The sequence below is a fragment of the Alligator mississippiensis genome, chromosome 9 (genome assembly GCF_030867095.1).
Source record: "Alligator mississippiensis isolate rAllMis1 chromosome 9, rAllMis1, whole genome shotgun sequence".
Classification (NCBI taxonomy): Eukaryota; Metazoa; Chordata; order Crocodylia; family Alligatoridae; genus Alligator; species Alligator mississippiensis.
Genome location: NC_081832.1, coordinates 63559289 through 63581757, shown reverse-complemented (window position 1 = coordinate 63581757; position 22469 = coordinate 63559289). Strand labels below are relative to the sequence as shown.

General features: G+C 40.1%; 1 protein-coding gene across 5 annotated transcripts in view; it reads right to left on the bottom strand.

Annotated features, from left to right (window-relative positions):
- Positions 1-426: 426 nt before the first annotated feature.
- Positions 427-22469, bottom strand: part of SFXN1 (sideroflexin 1) — a 42585-nt gene continuing 20542 nt past the window's right edge. For 2 of the 5 annotated variants that reach the window (XM_019478451.2, XM_019478452.2), the window contains exons 4-11: positions 19325-19423; positions 18630-18705; positions 17273-17358; positions 14688-14815; positions 13523-13572; positions 6677-6726; positions 4701-4748; positions 427-3066 (exon numbers count right to left, since the gene is read on the bottom strand). In XM_019478451.2, the coding sequence (XP_019333996.1) occupies positions 2970-3066; positions 4701-4748; positions 6677-6726; positions 13523-13572; positions 14688-14815; positions 17273-17358; positions 18630-18705; positions 19325-19423 (634 nt within the window). In that variant the 3' untranslated portion in view covers positions 427-2969. Of the gene's footprint in view, positions 3067-4700; positions 4749-6676; positions 6727-7295; positions 8225-10462; positions 10564-13522; positions 13573-14632; positions 14816-17272; positions 17359-18629; positions 18706-19324; positions 19424-22469 lie in introns of those variants that run through there. The other 3 variants (XR_009464399.1, XM_059733520.1, XR_009464400.1) reach the window with 3 other exon arrangements.

The window sequence follows — 22469 nt, the reverse complement described above, 5'->3', positions numbered from 1 at the left end:
AGTTCCGCTTGCAACTTTCATTGGCTTTCACTGGAAGATAGGGGACTCGCTGCCTTTTTAAGCAATTCTCCTCCCCTCTCCCCCAATATTTATTGTGACACCAGTATGTTTTCCCCCCCCAATATTAAACATGTGGGATCTCAAAACAAAGTCAAAATATTGCTGATATTCAACATTGGGCTTTTTTTGTAGAAGCATAAATTAGTTGTACCCACCTCTGTATGTTAGTGCAGCTGTATAAAAGCTGTTTATGGCAGCCCATGCATTAAGAGTCCCCAAAAAGAAAAATACTGATTGCTTTAGTAGGTATCTTCAGACATCAGTACTCAAACCCACTGAAGTGCAAAGCATGAGGAAATACTCTCAAACACACCAAAAAATACAATGTAATCTATATCTGGAGAACACCAAAATGAGAGAGAAGCATTCATTTCAATCTGAGTTTATTTGATAGTTCATCCAGTTCAGTTTAAACATGACATTAACTCTGTCAACACTGGCAAGACATTAAGCTAATACTTAAATTAAAAACAGTCAGTCACCTCATCATTTAAAATTATATTCCCCAACTGGAAATATTAGTTATTCTGTTTTACCAGTTTTCAGAAAGTTTATTGCACTTTACTTGGAAATAGTTTTTAAAAACATTCTATTTCTAAGACCAGGATAAATTGCCTGATCTTTATACTATTTTGTTCTGCTTAATACAATGAAACTGTACAGTTATTTCTGTAGAAAAGCATTAATAGACTGAAGCTTCAAAAAAGGAAATAAAAAAAAATATATACTCATGGTATATTTTTGTCCTCAGAGCTATACTTTGGTCACTGAAGAATCACTTTTAATGGAAAGCTATCAATTCTTTTTAAACTAGGCTATATCTTTCATATAGAGCAATGATTAATTTGCAAATATCAGCATTTTGGAAAAAAAAAAGTGAGTTCACATAAAATATTTGATTGCAAGAGTTAAAAAAACAACAACTGGAGAAATGGCACATTTAAAAACTAGACAAGCTCCTTTAAATAGGAGATGGTAATCATTAAATAAATTCCTTCCTAGCTCTTCGACAACCATGTATGGAATTGTAGTTTTGTCTTCCGTTTTTTTTCTCTCAGAAATATTTATTGCAATAAAGGAACCCAAGGTCAGAATTCACTGGGGAAACCAGCTCAGTCCGACTAGAAAGGTTAAGACAAAAAAAGTGAGGTTTTGTAATTATGGAAGAAATACAGGTAAGGCTCAGTGGCATTCAAGGAGACTAAAGCTTCAGATCTGTTAATCCTTTCAGATCAAAGATAAACATAACAACCATCAAGCAAATCGCTGCTTTATGAGAAAATTCACTCTGATCACAGTCAAGCAAAAACTGCCACTATTGTTCTCTAAACTTTCAGACATTACCTATGCTATATAGTCTCTGCATAACAACAACATACTGTCAGTAAAACACCATTGTTTTGTATATTACTTTGAACATCTACAAGTGTTGGGCCAATTTCTTTGCTAATGCAAAATGGCACAGCTTCAGAAAACTTGCTCCAATATACATCAAAAGAATTTGACCCTTGAAGTGTAAGCTCTCTAGAGTTATATTAGGTATACTGTACATTAAATATAGATGAGCATTGTATAATCACAACGGGGTGTATACCGGCAATGTTAATAATATGATGGAATGTACTCAGAAAAAGTGTTTGGGTATATTTTGTACAGTAACGGATTAAAACAGAAGTATATGATATGCTTTCTCTGTGCTCTTCAAGAAACACAGAGGTCGAACACATGACCCTCACATGAAACGGAGAAACACACTGTACCGTTGCAACAATATTCTGTTAGAAATGAGAGCACTTTGAATAGGCTGAACACAACAGGGCAGCATATGTTGAATGTAGTTAAAATGGAAACGCAGGAACTTTTCACGGAGTCTATAGATTTTAAGAAAGAAAAACGAGGAAAGGAAAAAAAACCCCAAACTATCCAGTGCTGCTATTTCTGCTGAAGTCAAAACCTGAAGGTAAAGAGGGCATGGTCACCAACTGTTCTTTGGGGTTATTCCTTCTAGGATGATATAGGACAAGAAGGGCCTGGAGAAGCAGATCTGCAGTCACTGCTGGAACTGCAGGATCAATAACACGTAAAAAGGGACTTTTGTCCCAAGTGGAGGGAGAACAGGCAATACATTTAAGACAAGAAAATCTGATTTTCTTTGGGTGCATCTACATGAGATGTTTACAGTGGTAAACTGTAAACAGCCCAATTACCTCTGCACTCAACGTCTGCACATGCAGCCCTATTAGGTCACAGTAAGCTAATAAACACCACCATAGGATTTTCAAGTACTATCTGCAGTGGTGTTCTTAAGTGTGCAGCAACACACGCGCAGATGCTGATGGGACCGGCTGGAGCACAAGGGTGCTTCAGTGCAGGGGCTGCCTCCCAGTTAGCCCTGCACTGAAGTACCCTCGTGCCCCAACCAGCCCCTCTGCAGCATGCTGAGCTGGGTTGGAGCAGCCTTGGGCTGACAGGCTCACCCCCCAGCCAGTCAGGGCTGCTCCGACCTGGCTCAACATGGTGTGGTCCTGGGTTCACGTGTAGACTCAGTGCCTTGGAGCAACAAACTCTGGTATGCACCAGAGTTTACTGCTTCTCACTAACTGCATGTATAGATGTACCCTTTGTGTGCTTGATTTTTTTTCTTTTAGCTGCTTGAGAGCTCAATGTAAACATTTTGGATATGTGCGGTTAAAGTTTCATTCAAGACTCAAAGTGGGCAATGAAATAACAAAATGAGTTTTTGAGATTTAAGAAAACATGAGAAGGAAAGTTTTTTTACATATATATTATAAAATAATGCAGATGTTCAAAATCATTTAACAAAAGGACAGATCAAAATTGAGCTCTTTTCAATAATGCTGGCACACAATTAAAAAAAAAGTTCACAAAATATTTCCACCATCCTTGAATTATAATCCTTTATTAAAATACACGCGTCCTAAATCAGGACTGATCTCCTGGATCTTGGCTTTCAGTTCTGGCTCCAAGCGTGTTACAGACATGGAACTAGGCAAGAGAAAAAAAAATAGTAAAAAGATTACACTTTAATGAACGGTTGGATCAAAAATATGGATAATGATGCATCTGATCAAGGCTTGTGGATAAGCAAAGGAGGCTTCAGATTTTTTCCTGTCCTACAGGGAGAATTCAGATTCTGAGACCCATAGCAATTAGCCTAATTTGACTGGTAATAAATTGTTCTCCGGATGCAAGAAATGGCTGCTTTACTGTTCTACTGAACTTCAACTCGAGTGGTTATGATCCAATGGGCTTGTACATACAAACTGCACCCTTGAAAAGATGTTAACAAGTGTGTTATTCTACCCTGTTGAATCCAAGAATTCTTTTACACGTGTAACATTTCTCTCTCACGAGTGAAGTGAATTCAGCTGACAAGTCATACAGAGCTGCAATGATTCAAATACATTAACAAAAATTACCCATAAAATTAGCAAATCAATTCAATACGTTGGGGTGAAATTCTACAAGCACTAATCTGAACCAAGAACCGACTACTTTCTCTATCCAACTCAATGTAGCTCTGCAATGTTTTTTGCTCTACATTTCTAAAAATCTATTTTTTTCTAGCAGGAAAACAGTATCTAAACTGTATTGCTGGGGTGATGAGAATTACAGTAGTGTAAGCATTAAGCAAGAGATGAATAAGCCTTCTGGGTTTCAGAAGTCAAAAGCTAGTGAATCTGTTCTCTAACTCTTAAACAAACCCTTAAGCTCCAATTTCAGTAATTAATTCATTGCTTACTTGATGCAGCACTTCTGATTCCAATGAATGATAAAAGCAAAATGTAAAACAACTGAAGTTTTAACACAAAGATGACAAAACTAATTGCATTACAGCTAACCTTTAAATGCAACCTGCCCATGTTTCTTTATGATCTCAGGGACATGAATGTTAGTTTTAAGTCCGTTTCTGAACTATTAAATACAAGTGAAAATATATTAAAATAGATGCAAAACTCTCTTAGTTAAAATCCTATTGGCCAAACTACAGACCGACTACAGTTAAATTGATGTTTATAATTCAGTGAGAATTCCCAAGTGAAAGTGAATAGGATCTCAAAATTCAACCACCACCATAATGCATAAAAATGGAACTCTAAGTCCTTTCACCGACCCCAGGCATTAGCAAGTCTATACTTCTTGTCCTGGCATTCAAGACCCTATATTGCTCAGCTCCAATCTGTATCTCTACTCATCTTTCTTTTTCACTTATCCCATCCTCTCTCTTCCATCAATGATGCCAACCTTAAAGCTTTCTTTACCTCCTTCCAAGAAGTTCCTAGGGACAGGAACGCCTTTCAAACCTGGTTCTCAAGCCATCTTGTTCAAATCTCATCTAAAAAATAAGACTAATTTCTGACGCTCTATCTGTCAGGGGTTAACAATTCTATTTGCTTACAGTTTTATTATTCCCCTTTAAGTTGTACTTCTTCCTTACTGTGCATCTTTGGTAACCATTTTCCCCCCGTTGTGCCTGTATTTTGGAACCAACACTTATCATATCAAAATTTAAGCTATGATTTTGAATAGCAACGACCATTTCTTTCCTTGTTTCTTCGAAGCATTCTGTGTGCATCTGGATCTCACCGTTCAAGTAACAATAAAAAAGCCATGTGTACCTTTTCTGAGGGAACAAAGCACAGCACAGAGGCGTAGCAAACACCAAACTACAATAAAACAAAAATGAGATACAGGTATTAGTTTAAAATCAAAAAGCAAAATTCTGAACAAACAAGAGCAGTGCGCTCTTAGGAAAGTAGCCACTTCATTCTCATTACTTTTCATGCATGATAGAGCAAGAATGAATGAAGTCCATCCTCCACTGCCAGGCCCCTTATCTCTTTCTCTTTGAAGACTGCAAAGAGATGCATCACTCCGCCACTTAAACATGTGGAGTATTTCAATTTGGTGGCATTTAATTCACTTTGAATGTCACAACATAAGGGGCTAGGCTTTGTGAAATCTGCTGATTTTAATGCAGGTTGAAGAAAGGCATCACATTACAGGTTGAGATTCAACATTATCCCTTGCACAGGCAGGGAGCTTGTACATGACAATCATCACAATGTACCCGTGATGAAAATGTTATTTGTATGGCTTAATGTGCACCACTACTGGGGGTTTTAGATGGAGTTTGCATTGTTGCAAACATAACTACATCTGGATGTAGCTTAGTTTGCAACATTGCAAGTTGCAACGGTGCAGCTGTCAGCTCGCCCCCCAGTCGCGGGAGAGGTGGGCAGGCTCCACAGAAAAAAAAAAAAAAAAAAAAAAAAAAGATTGGGGCCCTCACCATTTCTGCCTTCAGCAGGCTCCTGCAGTTGGCAAGATGCCTGGCGCAGCCCAAGAATGGGCTGGCTTGAAACTGGGGCAGCGCGAGAAGGCAGCAGGAGGGTGGCTGGCTGTGCTGATGACTGCAGAAGGTGGTGAGGATGGTGCATGGGGTGTAGGGCTGCCTGGGAAGGCTGCTAGCTTCCTTGAACCCACCCAGGCTTCCAGCACCCTGTGCACCATTCTTGCCGCCTTCTCCGGTTGCCAGCACACCCAGCTACCTTCCTGCCACCTCCCTGCTCTGCCCCAGGGGCAGGGCAGCCCATTGCCAGGCGGCCCCAGGTGATCTGCTGGCCTTAGGAGCAGCGAGGGGCCTGATCCTTTTTTGGTGGAGCTTGCCTCTCCTGCAGCTGGGGGTCAAGCTGCTGGCAGGCTGAACTACAGGGGCCCCCGGTCTTCTGTCTGTGGTGGTGGTGCCCCCCAGGGCCATCTGGGTGGGGTGCTAGCGGGCCGGATCCTGCCCCAGCTCAGAGGCAGCATCCAGTGTGATCCAACTCTTCCCTAAGTTCTCGATGGGCTTCCAGCAGGCGTGCTGCTCCCTAGGCAGGCTCAGGGTAGAGTTAGATCGGGCCGGGTGCTGCCTCTGAGCTGGGGCAGCATCCAGTCCAATAGCACACTACCTGGGAGGCCCTGGGGGCGTTGTTGCTGCAGAGGGAAGGACCGGGGTCCCCTGAAGCTCAGGAGTTGCTCGGCCCACCACCAGCTCACCCCTGGCTGCGGGAGAGGCAGGCAGGCTCTGCCAAAAACCAAAAAACAAACAAACAAACAAACAAACAAACAAACAAAAGGATTGGGCCCCTCACCGCTACATGATGGGAAAAATTGAAACAGTTTAGTCCTCAGGGTTTTATTCTATGCCTCACCCTTTCAATTTAGGGGGCACAGAACAAAACCATGGGGATTAAACCCCCGTCCCATATACAAGTGCCCGCAGTCATCAAAATCTCATTTCTGAATCAGCTGCAAGACAGAACTCTTTTCTTTGCTGACTTGGTTTAATAATACTATCACCAATAGCTGTCATAGGAAAACCATGGAAACAAGACCTTTTTTTGTTTCAACAGGTAGTACTAAACAAAATGAGAAGATGTAAATAATACAGTTTTGCTGACATTTCACAGAAGAAATGAGTCACTTTAGTTGTTTGTTGGCTTTCCCGCCTAAATCCAGATACACCAAACTTTCAAGGGAACTCTAGCCAACTCTTAAAGATAGCAGATGCCTCTCAAAAATAGCAGCAGACAAGAAATCTAAAGGAACTCACCAGAATCCAACTAATCCAACTTGAATGGGGGCACTCATCCAGGGGAATCGCTGTGTTAAAAATAAATATTACAAAGTGAGTATGTTGCCTTTTTCCCCTCCAGGTTTTTGGATGTTTCTTATACTATAAGAAGCAGACTGACAGCAGTTAAAATCTAGGCACAGTGCAGACACATGCAAACTCTGCAGATACCTGACCTGCACTAACTTACTTTGACCCTGATCTCAAATATCGCTGATCTGAGAACCTGCTCCAAAGCTCTTTGGTATAAGTGGAGTGCCTCCCGCTAATATCAGTGTGCATTAGTCTACTGAGAACTAGATTCCCAGATGACTGACCACTTATTTTATTCATAACTTGATCCTAACTTGAGTCTAGGGACTAGCTCCTAGGTAAGGCTGCTTTATGCCAGCACACTGTGGCTACAAAGCCAGAGTCTGGTCTGGGAGGTTTCCCCCACTGCAACTGAAACCCTACATTAGCACTGAACAAGAGTAGACTCTGATGGTACATCCCACTTCTCCAGCATAAGGAATTTGGCTAAGACAGCATTATGCTGTGTTGATGCTTGGCTATAGCTTCAGTCTCTTGGGGACTATTATGCTATTCTAACTTATACCTGAGGACTTTCTTGGCCTGCAGCAGCTGTCACCCGAAAGTCATGGGAATGCCAACGAAAGATATAAGCTATGTTCATATCACCTTCCCTCACCACATACATTGCATGTGTTTCTCAGCTATCAGTTCCTAGAGATAAAACAAGTACAGCACAGTTGAGAGAGCCTTACTCCCCTTGAAATTAAAGGAAAAATAAACAGAAACCTTGATTTTTTTTAATTGTTTTTTTTAGTAAAGCAATATAAATATTGTGCATATACGTGTGTATAAACAGGAACTAAATAAACATGAGAGGTATGGTTATTTTGTTACGTTGCACTTTTTTGCAGTTATCAATTGTACTGATAAAAAAGGAAAAAGGAGGCTTTTTGCAGATCCTTAGATTATGTTTTAAAAGATGAAATAAAAACTGGTTAGAAATTTAGCTGGAGTTAATCACTAATGAAATGAAACATATTTTAAGAAGACTCTGCTGTGATGGGCACTGGCATTACCATAAAATGAGTCCCTCCAGAAAAGCATGACACGCACAGTTGCTACCATAACAGTATGTGGATTTAAAACAAAACCATTAATTAGTCACAATTATGCACTGCAGTGGATAAGTATAAAGTTGATGTTTCTGTGAGAAGCATTCCTAAAGCTGTGCGGGTTGGGGGGGGAAACTGGTGAACAAAAGACAGAACTGAGTGTCAGTGTTTTAAGGGGGAAAATGGAAATGCTAGGGGATAAGGGCCATGTTTAAGAAAGTATGACAGCGGCGGTGCTAATTAATTGCAGCAGACAAAGGGAAGGAAAACAATAATAGAACAAGCTCTCTCTCTCAGGACTGAGAGAGAGGAAGTAACATAGCTATTCGTTCCCCTCTGTTGGAGATGATCTGAAGTCCAAAAATGGCTGCAGAAGAGAACTGTCCAATTCATCAATTATCTGCAAAAATAGATAACAAAAAAGGCAACTATGTCAAAGGAAAACAGACTCAGCGGTGCCCCACTGTCTCGGCATTGCACTCAAATGCTTTCATTGGACTTTTGCCCCAGAAATATTTGTGCAAAAGACTTGTTTTTCCACATAGGGAAAGTTAAGAAATGATGAAAACAACACTGGGGGAATAAGAAAAGGCCTCAAAGATGGTAGTGTGTGTGCCTAATCACAGCTCACAAACAGGATCAGACGATTGTGAGATTATTCTCTCTCCTATGTTTGTGGGCATGCAAATCAAATTCCTCACTCCAAAAGACTGCCTGTAGGAGAACTGATGGCTGATTCCAAGCAAGAGACAATGAGAGCTGAGCTATTCCTACAGTATAAAGGCAGCGCCTCAGTAGGGCATAACATTATTTCCCAAAAAGACAGAGCAAGGCTTTTAATCACCTTGACGCAGGGTAGTATCTAACCTTCATCTGAGTGGTACATTACACTAGAAAACACAAGTGTGTTCAATAGCACGATTAACGTTGAACAACTTCATTTCACGGAACTTTCATTATTAAAATATCTAATAAATAAAAACTTACGGCCTTTCTTTTCCAAAAATGTTGTCCGAAAACCTCAACGTTAGGGGAGGAGAAGATGAAGCTAAAATGGCTTAGTTTTAGAAACTGTATCTGGGAAGGGCAAAAACAAACCCCACATGCCTACGCAGCAGGAATGTACACTTACTAAACACAAGCAAAACGTGCATCAGTACAAAGAGATAATAAAATCCACAGAAGTGTAAGAGGATGAAAAGATGTAATGAACTAAAATTCTATCACATTTGACCCAGGAAGGCAGCAATTCTGACTTTAATTTCCAGATATTGTGTGAGCTAGGCTTAATGACATCATGGTTAGGTAGCACACACAGAAGATGCAGAAAGGATAATTAAAGTTGAGCAAGAAAAGGCAATAAAGAGCAGTGGGATTGTAACAACTGCTTCATCTTTTGTTAAATCTTCCAGATTGCTAACAGTGCATAATTCCATTGAGCAATAAAGGGATAGACAGAGGGTCCCTGAATGCATCATCTCTTGGTCATTTAAGAATAAAGTTAAGTAAAACAAGACTGTAGAACAGGTGCTCTTTCTAGTTAAGGAAGGGTTGGGAGCAGTTGTTTAAGTTGCAGACTAAGAATATGATTAAATGGTTATAGTGTGTTAAAGAAAAAAAAGGGAGAGGAGTCAACTTGACTCTCAGGAATGGTATGCAGAACAAAGCAGAGTGCAGGCGGTGATCTTGATTGCGGGATGAAATGGATTTGTGAAGCACATCAGAGTGTCTGAAAAAAAATATCAGATAACAGGAAGTTTAAAAAGGTTGTTTGTTTCTTCCAAACACTGACCCTAGAAGAGTTTAAACACAGCTGAAATTAATCTGCAAACCCTCCATTTTTGAAGAACCATAGTCTTACTGCTCCTTCTACGGGTGGCTGATATAATGGCCTGGCTCTTAGAACCAGCTAGCCAAATACGAGTCAACAGAAATGAAGAAAACAAACAATTTACATCCTGATGATCAGGAACCACTGCATTGCTTCATTATGAATTATACTCACTCAGTTTAGGGAAAAACATATGGACATACTTTAGTGCTTTCAAAAGGAGGAATAATCAGGTTTATCAAAAAAATAAGCAGGCTTATGTTAGTGATGCTTAGCACTACTTATGAGCTCCTCTAGCATAATGTATTGTTAGCATTAAAATGCTCTCATGTAAAACAATGTGCAAGAACCCAATGACTATGCTTTTCCAAGACAGTAATGTTCACATGTCTTTTAAACTGAACTGGAAATAAGATAAGATACCCCTGACATTGTTAAAAAACAATGAAATAGAACAGAGAAGATGCTCTATGGCAGAATATAAAGAAATGCAGGCTGCTGAATGACAACTGCTAGTTTATTTTCTGGCCTTCTGGTTATCTGCCAGTGATGAGCTTTGGCAGATGCAGAAGAATGGTTTTCTGGAATGCTGGTGGGTCGCAAATCAGAGTGAAACAAATGGGTTAGTAAAGCAGTTTGTAGATGGTGTCTCAGAACTGCAGGTGGGATGGTGCTTCTGGAAACCTCAAGAGGACATGCGTAAGCTGCTTGTTAAAAATGCAGCTCATTCCTTAATGGGTTTAGAGCTACTCTATTATCAAGTGTTACCACTGACTAACTGCAGAGCAAGGTTTCACCTGAACTCACAGTCTCTGAAGCTGAGGGGAAGGAACAGGAGAGCATAAACAGCCATGATGGTACCAAAGAACACTGAGTAGCCACTGAAGAAACATCTCATGTGTGTTGATCTGAAAAATTCACAACACCCTTATGTTGATTATACTGCACAACGAATAAAGGATGTTTGATGCCGACCCTCGTGGAATCATCCTTCACTGTTCTCGCAACAGATCTCATGTATCTCCTAGTTGGGTGGATATGACAGACATGACATTCCCCCACGGTATGAATGCACAGAATTATCCTGGCAATCTGAACTTGCAACTCCTTTGATTTCAGGAGAGAAATATATGTGGTATTTTGAATATTAATTTTTCAAGTTTGTTACTGTTGTATGAGCTGCTTGTAATGATGCCTCATGTAGTCTTAATAGTCAAAAGGAAGTCCAAAAATGAACAGGCAGGCCAATCAATATGACTCATTTAAGCTACGGAAAATGCAATTAGCATACATTGGAGCTTCGCTTCTCAGGCAGGACAGCCATTCAGTTTAAATTTTCCACACACATTTCAATTCCAGAATTCAACAACTAGGTGCCCTGTATTAGCAGTGCTATAAGCACATTTTTTTTTAAACGAAAAAAGCTGCCCTCAGGAAAAATGTAGTTTTCTAAATTTGGGGACAAAAGGAAGATCATAAATAGTTGTTATGCCAATACACACAGTTTTCATTGCTGAAATACAACTGCTAATCTAAATTTAACAAATCCTAAGATTAAGAAAAACAGAAATAAAACAAATAGAATTTTAAGACTTCCTTGGGGGTAACTAAACACTTCATCTAAAACTTGACCCAAAGTTAAAACACCAAACCAAACCACACCACACCACACCACACCACTTTTACAAGGGATTGTCAGGAAGATATTGGGCACTGACAGATGTGCAGTCCCCGCTGTAACTCACAGTGCTTCACAGAAAGCACCATGAGTTACAGTGACCCCCCACCTGCAATCCAACAGATGTTTGCTGTTGGGTTAGCAGGGGTGGGGGATCAAGCTCAACTTTAGAGCTGATCCAGGAGGAGCTGTGTCTATGGCCTGTCTTGCCTAGGCCCACCTCCCCAGGGGGAGAAGGGAAGGAGAGGGATCTGCAGGCTGGAGTTGTGGGCTGAAGGGAGGGCAGGTGGATTAAAGCTCCCTTCCAGTGAGACCAGGCAAACCCCAGCCTGCAGCTTCCTCCCCCTCCCTTCTTCCCCTCCCATCCTGCAGACAGCACTGGGGGTGGGGCTGGGCTGCATCAACCCAGCCTTGTTTGTGCGCTGGGACTAACAGAAGTTAATGAAGCTGCTCCACTTGGGAGCACCTTCGTCTGAGCCCTCATTATATGAGGGTTAATTTGCTGCACGATCGAGCGTTTTTAAAGCACTCTGCAGCTGTGCACTTCTGTCAAGGCATACCTGTACAGTACTTTCAGAGTGACCAAACATCACTTCTGTCAGTGCCCTATATGTCCTTACTGCTCCTAACAACAGGCAAACATTCTCATGCTCCTGGCTATGCCTGACCACTGTATCTCTCCACAGCTATCAATGCAAAATTCAGTCATTAGCTTGAATGGGTAAATATGAAACCAACCCTTAGCGCTAAAGAAAGCCATGACTTTGGTACCTCACCTGAAATCTGCATAATTCACAGCATAGTAACATGGGAGCCCAAGTCATAAATATCATCATTGTTCTTTTTAAACATATGTATTTTAGTTTATGTTTAAATTCACAGATTAAAAATGCATTTAAATTAAGGGATTTTTTTAGAAAAGGGCTTTGTATTTTATTAGTGTAAATACAAAAAATACACTTGATGAAAATGCCATTGTAGCAGCTGGTTCTCTCAGCATTTTAAAGGATAATTTTTAAACCAAATTGTTAAAATACTACTTCACAGCAGCTAAGTAGTGGCTCTATCTGTTGACCAATGCCTAAAAGAACAACTTTGAAATTATGCATGCTATATTTCTTTAAAAAAAAAAAACAAACCTAAAAAAACCCAACAATACAATAACTGTAAATACAGAAATGGAATAGACTTATTGAAGTGAGAGCAGAACAATTTCACATTCTGATAGGAAGTATCTTTAAAGAGAAAATCATAACATTTTCATTGCATTTGGAGAGGTATACACAGTTTGAGAGGGTAAAGGAGGTCTACAGATAGCATAAATGTTATTGGAAAACAGATGGCAACATGTGCAGGGCTCACAGTATTAAACTTGAGGGTGTAGCAAGTAATCCTTTCATTCCTTTCACAAAGCTTTCAGGCAGTCCTTAGGTGAAGGACTGGTTAGGTGAAAATATTATAATCACAGAACCTTTGAGCAGAGAAAGCTTTGGAAGCGTTTCACCAACCTGAGGCCAGCGCAACAGCCTTATTCCTGCTGTACAGATGCAGGAACTGAAAGTAAGGGTAGAAGGCAGGGTAGGTTTTCCTGGACACCTCATCAAGGCTTATATTAATTACTACAGTCACGATCAATCAAAATACTTAAGTATATGCTTATGATCAACTGACTTTAATAGATTTTATGCATGTGTTTAAGAGTTAAGCATATACTTAATTGCCACGTGAGGGAAGGGCTTAGTTCTCTCAACTTCCAGTGTCTTCAGTGTCAATTTAGGGGGCTCAGTATCTTGAAAGAATTTCTCAAATGTTCATGGGGCATAAATGACTTCCCCAAGGTCAGACAGAGCTTTTTAACTGGAAGCCCAATGCTTGAGCAATCAAACAGTGTTTCCACTGAAATAATTTAATAGATTTAATTGACATAACTGCATTACAAAAAATATTTCAAAATGCTTCTATATGAATATTTAGAAATAAAATGTTCCTGACGTGAGGGAATACAGTGGCATAGGCTTCCTAGTTTTTAGTGTCTGTGTGTATTTGGGATTAAGCAATTTTAGCAGCATTTTCTGAACATGAAAACATGGGATTTATTAAAAATATAACACATTCTTTCTCCATTTATTTAATATTTTAAATATGAATACAATCAATGTTTTAGCACATAAATGAAAACTGAGACTCACTTTTAAAAAAGCTCTCTTTTCCAAAGCATTCATTATAAAGGGAGGAATGGCTGAAAGCAGAAAAACAAAACACAATACTTGATTAAACCTTTGCAAACACTTTGTTTGCTATCAACATTTTTGCAGCCATTTAGAAAACCAGGTTAGAAGCTTGAATACACTTTTATTGCTTCTTAGACCATGAAGGTTCACTTATTTATATAGCCTAGTTATGGTAGTTTCAGTATTTAAATGTCTCTAATAATATGTACAAGTATTTTTCGTGGACAACTCAGTCTACAGCATGTCTCCCCATTCTGGAGCTGTCTCATCTTCTCTTCCCTCTTGAAGGGCTCCCTTTTTCATTTTGCAGAGGCTGCAAAGTAGTAGCATCCTTTTCATTCCCTCATTCTGGATCAGAAAGAGCAACCCACTTCCAGTAAGTTTAGAGTATGTGTTAGTGGGAGCCACTAACAGCAGCAAGAGTGATATACCCTGCGGTCTCTATGCAACTCTTGGTATTTATTAGCCTGCCCGCCTGAAGTCCAACATTCATTACCAGAGGACGAGCTTAAATTTTTTTTTGCAGTCCCTTGGATAAATATGCCAATTTCAGTAGTCTTAATCATGAAACCTCAGTAGGTGGCCTATCACCCGCTCAAGCAGCTGCTCTGAATAAAAAGAACCCTATTTTCAAAAAGTACTTGTTAAAATTTGAAAGGAAATGAAGGACTGTAGTAAAGATTTCACCGCTTTTTATCACAATTGAACCCCTCTTTCACCCTCTCTACCCCACTACTATTAGCCTCATACACCTTTATCATTATTTGAAAGTAGGGGAAATTCCACGCGCATTTAAAACCTGGCGGAGAGCTCAACAACATGGCACTGGTTAAATGCACACATCGTTAGTTCTTTCTTTCTTATTTGAACAGAACTATCCTTTCTAATTCCCTCCCTAGAGAAGCATCCCAACAGATTTTCTGTTCGATTTAAGTGTAGTACATAGTATCTTTGTATTATCTTCTGGGGTGTCGGAGCAGAAGGAAAAAACACCGTCTCCCGTTTTAGGAGCGTGTGGTCTATTAGAAAATCATTTATATAGAATTCAATATAAAGAATTTTTCCTACCTTTTTAATTATAAAAGCTTAGGACAATGATTCCATTTCACGGAAATTTACTAACCCATGCCAGGCGCAGCCATGAGAATCCTTGAGATAACCACCTGAGTAATGGCCTGCTGAGCAGCTTTGGTAGATTCACCCAATCTGTTTCCATTTTCATCAGTAACTGGGATACCATATTTAAGTTCCCTGTTGAACAACAACAAACAGAACAGTTTAGCAACAGCTACTGGCATCCATTTTTGTCCATTTCTGGAATCGACTTGCATTTCTCTTTTCACTTTGCTAATTCTAAGAATTATTTCCAAATAAGAAAACTTACCATTTTATGAGCTTTACATGACTGTCTCATTATTAAAAGTAAACACTCGCTTTGCAATCTTCCGCACCTAACATTAGAAGGTTGAGGGAAATAAAGATGCTAAGGAGATAATTAAAGGCTAATTGCAACCACAACTTACAATCAGTGATCTGTCGTCTTCTTTTTATGGAGTTTTTCCAGTTTTAGAGTCTTAGTTTTAACTGCCAATATTCTAATTGTGTAGGATGCAAATTAGGCAAAGAAAGGTTGCTTTTTTAAAAGACATTATTCTGAACAGACCCATACTTTTGCTGTCAAGGGCAGGGCTAGGAATTAAAGCTAATACGCTGGACATTGGCAGACATAAAAAAACCCCCAAACCATATTTTATCGGAAGAGACAGTGTGCGAGTTGGACCTGGCTTATTCAACATCTAAGCAACGTACTCAGCACCTTAGCTGGACTTGGCTCGCTCGACGTCTGTGTAGATTGGGCGCTTCACAGCAGGGCTTTTCTGGTGCTTTTATCTAATAGCTGACTGAATGAAAAAGCTAGCGTGGATCTCTACAATACTGTGAATATGGTTGCTTTAGACATGCCTGTTAGAGACAGAAAGGTAATCATTCTAGTGCAAATAGCTGACTGAAACAGCTATTAGATAAGAAGTACCAGAAAAGCCCCACTGAAGCGTCCAACCTACACAGACGTCGAGTGAGCCAGGTTCAACTAAGGTGCTGCCTATTCTGGGCATGTGCTGGGCTCGGTGCAGAGGCAAGGCCATACACAAACACACGCACATGTGTACCCACACAGAGCACAGAGTCAGTTCTTTCCTCTTTTTTCCTTCATTTGAGAATGACATGGACCAGGGGTTGTCAACCAGGGGTATGCATACCCATGCGAGTAGTTGGGAGGGCCCCAGGGGGTACATGTGATGGCGTGGGGAAGTGACGCGCAGCGGTGGCACAGAGTGGTGAATGGCGGCGGCAGCTGCCACATGTGAGCTCCCTGCCATTAACCACTCTGTGATGTCACCACATGCCACCAGCTTCATGTCTAGTTGGCCATCAGCAAACCTGCTCCCCCCACCCCCCGGAAGGGGGTACACTCCAGAAGGGGTACACTCCTTAAAAAGGGTTGAGAACCCCTGGCATGGACTAAAGTGCATTAGGAATGACACCTATGAGCACAGCTTTTTACTCGGTCACAGCCTGCATTCCGAACAGGACGTCATACCTTTTTTAGTCCCTCTAATTTTCTACTTTCTGCTAGATCACATGGAGTTTTGATTCAGAAAAAGAGCAAACATCTTTATCATTTAGGATAATTAAAAATAATTCAGAATCTTTATTTCCAAGTCACTCTGGCAGGATCTGAAACACCTTCTAAAAGGCTTTTGCATCTTCCCTAGTAGAGTGAATGGTGGGGGTGTGCGAAGCAGGTCCTATTTGATTCGGATTCAGCCCAAATCAGAGACAGTGATTTAATTCGCTGATTTGGATCACTGTCCCAGATTCAATTCAGCCAAATCTGAACATTCAATGCTGATTCAGAGAATCAGTGATTTGGACACAGACAGCTTTAAATGTTTTTTCTACATACCTCGAGGTGCCAGCATGGCTCATGGTCACAGGAATGCGGGGGGCCTTCCACGTGCTCGGCGGCAAATCTGGAAGTGGACCAGAAGTACTTCCAGTCCACTTCTGGGTCCACTGGGGAGCACGCGGGGGGGGGGGGGGGGGCCTGCGGGCCCCCCCCCCCAGCTTGGCGATCAGCCATGGGCGGACCCCAGGTGTCCCCCAAGACCCACGAGGCACCAGTTGCTGAGCCCGGGAGGTATGGGGAGGCCCTGCTTCCCTGCAGACCCAGAAGTGGACTGGAAGCACTTCTGGCTCTGCTGCTGAGTATGCTGGGAAGCCCCCCACACTCCGTGTGCCCCAGCATCGCAGCATTCACGAGCTGCCCGCTACCTTGAGGTATGTAGAAAAAACATTTAAAGTTGTGGCTATGTTTGAATTGCCGAATCTTTTCGAATCACTTCAGAGGTTTGCAATTCAATTCGGAGAGATTAAAGGATCCTCTGAGTCAATTCCGATTTCTGGATTTTCAGAGTGATGGGCTAATGGGATATTTATTTGAAGAGAATAAAGATACCCTATTTTATGCCTGACAAAACATTACAAATAAGATTGTCCTTTGAAGCTCAGTGTAAAATGCTGTACGTAAGCTTAAACATTTAAAAATATTACACATTAAAAAATTCTGCTATATGAATTCATTCATTTATAAACTCTGCAACAGAAGATAAGTCTTCTAAATCAATGTGCCACATTTTATTTTCTTACCTTTGCCTCATTAATGGTATATTGATGCAATTAGCAGCAGCTACAGCAGCAAAAGGAACAAAACGTCCTATGAGGGGTGAGACATGCTGCAAAAAAAGAGAAAGCGAGAGAAAGATTTTCAGGGTTTTAAAAAAGGTATTAAAATGAAAAAAGTAGCTAAAAAAGATTTAGAGCAATGGGGAAAAATTTGACAAACAACTTTTAAGCAACCACTGTATCTATCAGAGTGAACATTAGTAGGAAGGAAGAAGGAAAGAGTCTTGGAAGATAATGTCACTCCTGCCTCACATACAAGTCCCCTGACATAGCTATCAGCATAGCAAGGACAAAGCTGAACAGACTTAAAAAAAAATTCCCACCCCCTGGCAAGGTTATAGTTACTGTGCATCATTTCTAGCTGCCTTTCACCCAAGGGCACTGACTATACAAAATCTAGTGACTGAATCTACTCTTAAAATAGGTTCTCTTGAACATGTAGTCAATAGTGCATTATCTAAAAAAAACAAGAGTTCAACAAAAACATGCAAGACAGCTATTTTTGTTAAGGACCCTCTTTCATGATCATTATATATTTGTTTAAAGAGCTACACAGTTTTTAGCCCAAAATCAATATAATAAAACCATACTGCAGTCTAATTCCACAGCATGTTCATTAACTCTGTAATGCCAGTTCAGGACAGATTTGCAATGGGAATTCTGTTGTCTGAGTTATTTCTGCCGAGTAATTATAACTGAAAATGTGTTTTAAGCTCATTCATCAGATGCTGGCATTACCAAGGAACTAAGCTAAGTACACAAATATATTACAAAAGAAGAAAGAGGGACCTGTACAAATTACTGAAGTGATTAGAAACTTTACATATTAAGCATCTAGAGTGCAACAACGCATAAGCCTTTCAGCCTTGAAAAACATGGAAAATCCCATGCACAGAGCCAATACACTCAGATATCCCATTCTCTAGATTTTATATTTAGATGTTCCTTGTATTTAGAGAACCTGAAAAGCTTCACTTTTGAAAAAAGTACTACATTGCAAAATAATGAATTGTTGAAAACTTCTTAATGCTTTAAAATCAAGAATTTTGATAAAAGCAAAAAACGTATTGGTCGAAGTTTCCTTGATGTTTTCAGATATTCTGAAATCAACAGCAACTTAAAGTATTAAAATAGGGGTACACTAAATGATATGCAAGATTTCTCTCTTTTTTTAAACTTTTAAATGGTAGACCAAATGCTTTACATTTTGGTACGTGTGGAACCAAATTTTCCAACAGGCTGAGGTTCATTCTCTGTTTTTGCAGGTGGATTGATAAGCTTTAAATGTTGAAGCTAAGTAAGAAAAAATCTGCAGCAATACCTTGGTTAGTGCATTAAGTCCTAGAGCTGTTGCTACAGCACCTGTGGTGGCAGAAACATAGGCTGTTCCCAGCTGGCTAAAACAAAAAACAGAACTCTTTAGTTTCTACCAAATACACTGAGAGGGATCTGCTCTATACCCTTCAAAAATTAATGGGAAAACAACACTTACTTCAACATTAAAAGGAGGAATGGGATGTGGGCAAAATATAAGCAAGTCTGAGGATACACTGTCCTAAGTGTTATTTTCAATATGAAACAAGCTGCATAAAATACTTCAAAAGCTTCAATAGTGCTACCAGCAGGAGTATTATGGTGGTTATGCAGCACAAATTAATTCATATGGAATCAGATTCCCCTTTTCTTCTCAACCCGTTCAGCGTGTCTTCCTTGCACTTGCACGGTCACCCCTCCACACGGAGGTTGGGAAAGATCAGGTTCTACCTTGAATTTCCAGATGGCTCTCCTTAATGAAATTCAAAGCTGCTGACCTAGTAACAAGGTAACTTGGCTTTTCCAAGCCTCACTAAATAGTGCAATAAAGATTTCCATTAAAGATTAGTGAACACATTGATGTTCAGATAAACAATGCTATTACTTTTATTTTTAAAGCGGTAAACCAATTCTAAATCTCAAATCACTCTAGTAGGATTATTACTTACAAAGCTGCTAGAACTATTTGATTTAGTGTCTGACCTGACAGTAATCGGGGCATCCCCGCTTCGGTTGGTATAATTTACAATGGCGTTGAAGGACTGGTTAATCCATTGCCAGAAGACTACAGCAGGAGTCGTTCTAAATTTAAAAATATACATTGACATTACCAAAAGGCTACACACCAAGAAAAGTTAACATGAACATAGGTAAAGTGATTCAGGCAAATCTGAAATGAGCTTTATTAATAAAATACAGAGTATGTATTGAAACATTCCAAAATTAATAGACAGCCTGCCAGCAGGCTACACAATACAACACAACCCTAAGTGCTTATATTCAGACTGGGAGGTGTATTATAACAAACTGAGATGTTCTTACTCCAAGCTTTATTTCTAAATAACACATACAAAAAATCTCTGATACATTGGCAATAGGTACAGGACAAGCAATTTTTTCTCTGTCATCCCACTTTTTGGCAGTTTGGAAGAGAAGGCTGGACAAACACTTGGCTGGGACGGTCCTTCCTTCAGCAGGGAGCTGGACTAGATGACCTTGCAAGGTCCCTTCCAGCTGTATTTTCTTAAGATCTTATTTCTCTTTATGTATTAGCAGCTTTTGCTGGAAGTATGGGGAAGACATACACACTGACTGATTAATGAATCCTGTCATCCAACATACAGCTATTTCAAAATATTTTTTGTCTGATATAGTGACAACTTCTTGCAAAAAACAAATCCTGTGACAGAAATTTTCAACTACATTCAAGAATCAAAGGATGAATTTTCTGCTCATTTAGTCCAAATGAATAGCGATTTAACTAAACATTTCCAGGTGGATTAGCAAATACTGAGGTGGCATGGGAAACAAAATGATAGTTCGAAGTAAAAAGAAACAACAAGGAGCCCCTCTCAATTATTTGACTGTCAGTGAAGATCTGCCTCAAGACAGGAATCCTATTTTGAAGGCATTTAAATAGTTTAGTGGGGTTAGTTCATGAAAAACTAAAGATCATGTTCAACTTTTATTTTAAAAAGCTATAATACAGTGAATATGGTTGCTTTAGAAATGCCTGTTAGAGAGATAGACAGGTAATCCTTTTAGTGTGAAGCCTAGGTTGGAAAACAGCACATTAGCCTCAATGAGAGACATAAATTAGAACATTTTTCAACTAAATCCTGCACTTGTGGAGCCTTTTCCATATACCTAAGAATTTTACTTGTAGGTTTTTCAATGAAAAAAGTTTCTAGAAGACATTACCAGAGACAGGGCACACAAATCAGCCATCCTTTGATTTGTTCTTATACTCTGCATTGAAAGTAAGTGGGTTTGACTGATTTTTATTATTTATGTAGAGGATTATTCCTGTAAAAGGATGACTGCTTTGGCCTCAATTCAGCAGAACATTTAAACACATGAGTGATTTAACTGGTTTGAATGACAATCAACACGGTCCAAGTTATGTATGTGCTTAAGCATTTTCCTAGTATCCTAGATAAAATACTAGATAAGTTGTTTCTTGCAAACTTTAAATCAGAGCTGTTCGGCCATTACAGGGAACTACAGCCACTAGTTTTTGGTCCATGGCAATTCCCTTCAGTGGAGCATGAACACTTTCTTTTGCTTGGCAAGTCATTTAGTAGGTGGCGGGAAGTAAAGATAACAGAAATGAAGACTGGTGGTCAGCATGACAATGTGCTCCAGGAGCAAGCTAGCTCTGTCTCACATTATACAGCAATACTTGGGGAGACAAAGACTACCTATTTCTCTTGCTGTAAAAGCTTTGAATCCCACATTTAAGGATACAATCTGACAATTGAACCTGTATTCTTTTCCCAAACCTTAGGCTACAAACAGACATTACATATATTTCAAGCAAAAAACATTTTATCCTGGAACAAACTGCATTCGTTCAGATGTCCATGTCCATCATCCTGGAACAAATCCTAGAAAGGTTTGCGGGATAAGAAGGGCTAACAGTTTGTCACAGGATCACATTGTTGTATCAATGGCAGAAAAATGGTATTGCATTCAGTCACTCACTAAACCCTGCTTGGGAGGACAATGTGTATACATACCAATCCCAGGACTTTTCTGTTCTGGGACAAACACAGGCTCAACTTGTCCAAATGCAAATGCAGATGCAAAGTCTGCTCTTACCCTTACTTTCAAGTGATTCAGATCTGCCCTCTTATTCCCAAGGGCTTCCACCATCTGAATCGGGCCCTGAAACAACCCTGACAAACCAGCTTCTCCCATGCCTTCACTTCTCTTACTTGTGTGCATGTGCTTCCTTTTCCCTACTCCTCTCCCTCACCCACCTGTCTTATCCCCTTCAGCATCTGTTCTCTATTGAACGCAAATATTCTCTGACATTCAGTAAAAAGCAACCTTTTGTCAGAATTTAAAGATGACAAAGCCAAAACAGCCACCTCAGGCTGGTGCATCAGCAGAGGAGGAACGCAAGCTAAACAATAGCTAGATGGCACTTAAGAAGGTGAATTCTTGAACTTAATGTCCCACTGTTTCCTTTCCAATCAGAGTACAAAATTTGCAGTGGACAAAAGTCCAGATCACAGGGGCAATTTGGCACTATAACCAAGTAAGGGTAGGATGAATGTAGGATTGTGTCACCTCTGTTTTGTTTGATTTTGAAGGCATGGCCAGGGATTGAGCCAGCCCTTAGACCAAGTTAAGTCACCCTAACTTTGGCCTAGTCTATCCTGTTTCAACCACTATAGTGTCCAAGAAGCCATTTCATTGACCCAGAGCCCCAAGAGTACAGGGTACTCACTACATGCCCTCTCTTTCCCTTGATATGCCCCTTTCCACTGCTTCCTATGCTGGGAGCAAGGATAGGTTGCATAGAAGAGGCTATCCCAGTGTTGTATCATCCAGGATTTCCCTTTATTTCAGAGGAATCTCCAGGTGTTTAAAACAACTAAGTGACTTTTTTGTATTGCCAAAGATCTGGCCCCAAAACAACCATGTTTTCTAGATTAGGGAATGACTATAATAGTCCTGGGTCTGACAAACTAGCTTAAGGACATGAAGAACAATGGTCAATAGGAAAAGGAATAAAGCTGTCTTCATGATAAAAGCATGATGGATTAAAAATCGTTACATTTGTTTTTTTGACACAAATACTCCAGAGTGGGTGGCACACTACTTTCTGAACTATCTGCCA